At 27.3% G+C, this 1,840-nt stretch overlaps 1 protein-coding gene across 1 annotated transcript in view; it reads right to left on the bottom strand.

The window, feature by feature from the left end:
* LOC106749089 (alpha-tocopherol transfer protein-like) overlaps positions 1–1,610 on the bottom strand; it is a 5,182-nt gene extending 3,572 nt beyond the window's left edge. The window contains exons 1-2 of the mRNA XM_014628180.1: positions 1,447–1,610; positions 415–580 (exon numbers count right to left, since the gene is read on the bottom strand). Coding sequence (XP_014483666.1) covers positions 415–580; positions 1,447–1,573 — 293 coding nt within the window. The 5' untranslated portion in view covers positions 1,574–1,610. The remainder of the gene's footprint in view (positions 1–414; positions 581–1,446) is intronic.
* Between the last annotated feature and the right edge of the window lie 230 nt (positions 1,611–1,840).

The raw sequence follows: 1,840 nt of genomic DNA on the forward strand, positions 1-1,840 counted from the left end.
TATATATATATATATATATATATATATATATATATACATTTGCCCACTTCATATTTTATCTAAAATATTACATATATATTCTCAGTTATTATTGGTAAAATATAGTTCCTTTAATAAAAAATCATATAAACCACGGATGCGTTAATATCTATTTATATTCACAGAATATATTGCTTATTTATCTATTAATAATACATTATAATTTAATTTTATAATAATATTGCTCATTTTATAATAATATTGCTAATATTGCATTTATCTATTAATAATATATTATAATTACAGTTCCTATTTCATCATCTTTGACATCTATTTCTGATTGTAAAGTATCGTCAAGATTAACACAAGAGGATAATCAATGATATATGATTTATACCACAAGAGGATAATCAATGATATATGATTTATACCTACAAGCACTTATGAAATCGAGCAACGCTCTCACCCAATGGGTCACAGTCGGCGAAAAATTCAGGAATCAGATTACGAAGAGTGTACTGCGAGTCCAAATATTTCTTAGCTTTCTCCAGATCGAATTTCGCAGTCAAAATAGTACACCGTAATTTTTCATCCGAAATCTCTGCATGAAACGTATAATTGCGTTATTAGGTCATATTAAAACAGTTCATTACATTTCATGTTGTACTATTTTAGTCGACATATTACAATAGAATGTATTGAGGTAACTAGCTTGCCTAGTCATTAATCATTGCATCCCAGTAACACATACACACACATACATTAACAGTAACACAATACATCAGTATTACATATTATTATAATTTCCCACCAGAGCAAAATGTTACAATCTCTTACTAGGTCTAGCAAGATAATTTGTTTGACCAGTTCCTTTACAGAAATTAATTTAACACTGATAGTGATTAATTATTTATTTTCTACATTTGTAGTAATGCTGTTAATAATTTTTAGTAAGTCAATCCCCTTACAAAAAAGTATCACTGTCTGTGGTAAAATGATGAATTGTTATTGCTCAGCAGTTTTATTATTCGTACGAATAATAAAATTAGTGAGCAATAGTAATTTCTCATTTGCTTGATGTATATTCACTATCTACTGCACTTCCACTGCTTTCGCAATATTTAATCCACTGAAAATTCAGTAATTTTCATTATTAAATTTCTGTAAGAACATATTTTATCATTACTGCGCTATTAAACACTAATATTTAAATATTTAAATTAATGATAAGATAGTATTTAATCACTGCTACCCTAAGCACTAAAATATTTGAGATCACTGCGAGCTAATTTAATCATTACGAATTATTGACAACAGTGTTTTAAACATTCAAAAAAAGTAATTAATCATTCAATTAATCAAATCATTCAATTAATCAAAAATGAATAATCAGCTTAGCAGCAAATTTCTGTAAGGGATGTATGAAATTAATTAGTAAGAATTATTTAAACCTTGTAAAGTGCAAACCTTGAGGGAGATGAAGTTGTTGTTGTAGCCATTGCCGAAATTTATCGGCCATTTCTTGAAAGAGTTGCTCGTTTCCTCCAGCTTCCTCTATTGCTTCTTTAATTGTTATGATTTCTAACTTAATCATGTTTATGATACCGCTTATTTTTCACAAAACTGTTTTAAAGAGTAGGCGCAATCTGAAATTATCCCAATACATGTTAACTTATATAACTCCCAAAAAGTTCTATTATTATAATAATATTTTATTTATATAAAACTTGAATTAATTTTGATTCTCCTCTCTTTCTCTCACTCCTTTCTCCGTCTCTCCTTTCTGTATCTCTTCTATTGTTTATCCATCTATCTTATTAATAAACTTCTAGTTCTTACATAAAAATAGTTAACATTATTT

Source organism: Dinoponera quadriceps, unplaced genomic scaffold (genome assembly GCF_001313825.1).
Source record: "Dinoponera quadriceps isolate SergipeBrazil2010 unplaced genomic scaffold, ASM131382v1 scaffold3214, whole genome shotgun sequence".
In the NCBI taxonomy this organism is placed as follows: Eukaryota; Metazoa; Arthropoda; class Insecta; order Hymenoptera; family Formicidae; genus Dinoponera; species Dinoponera quadriceps.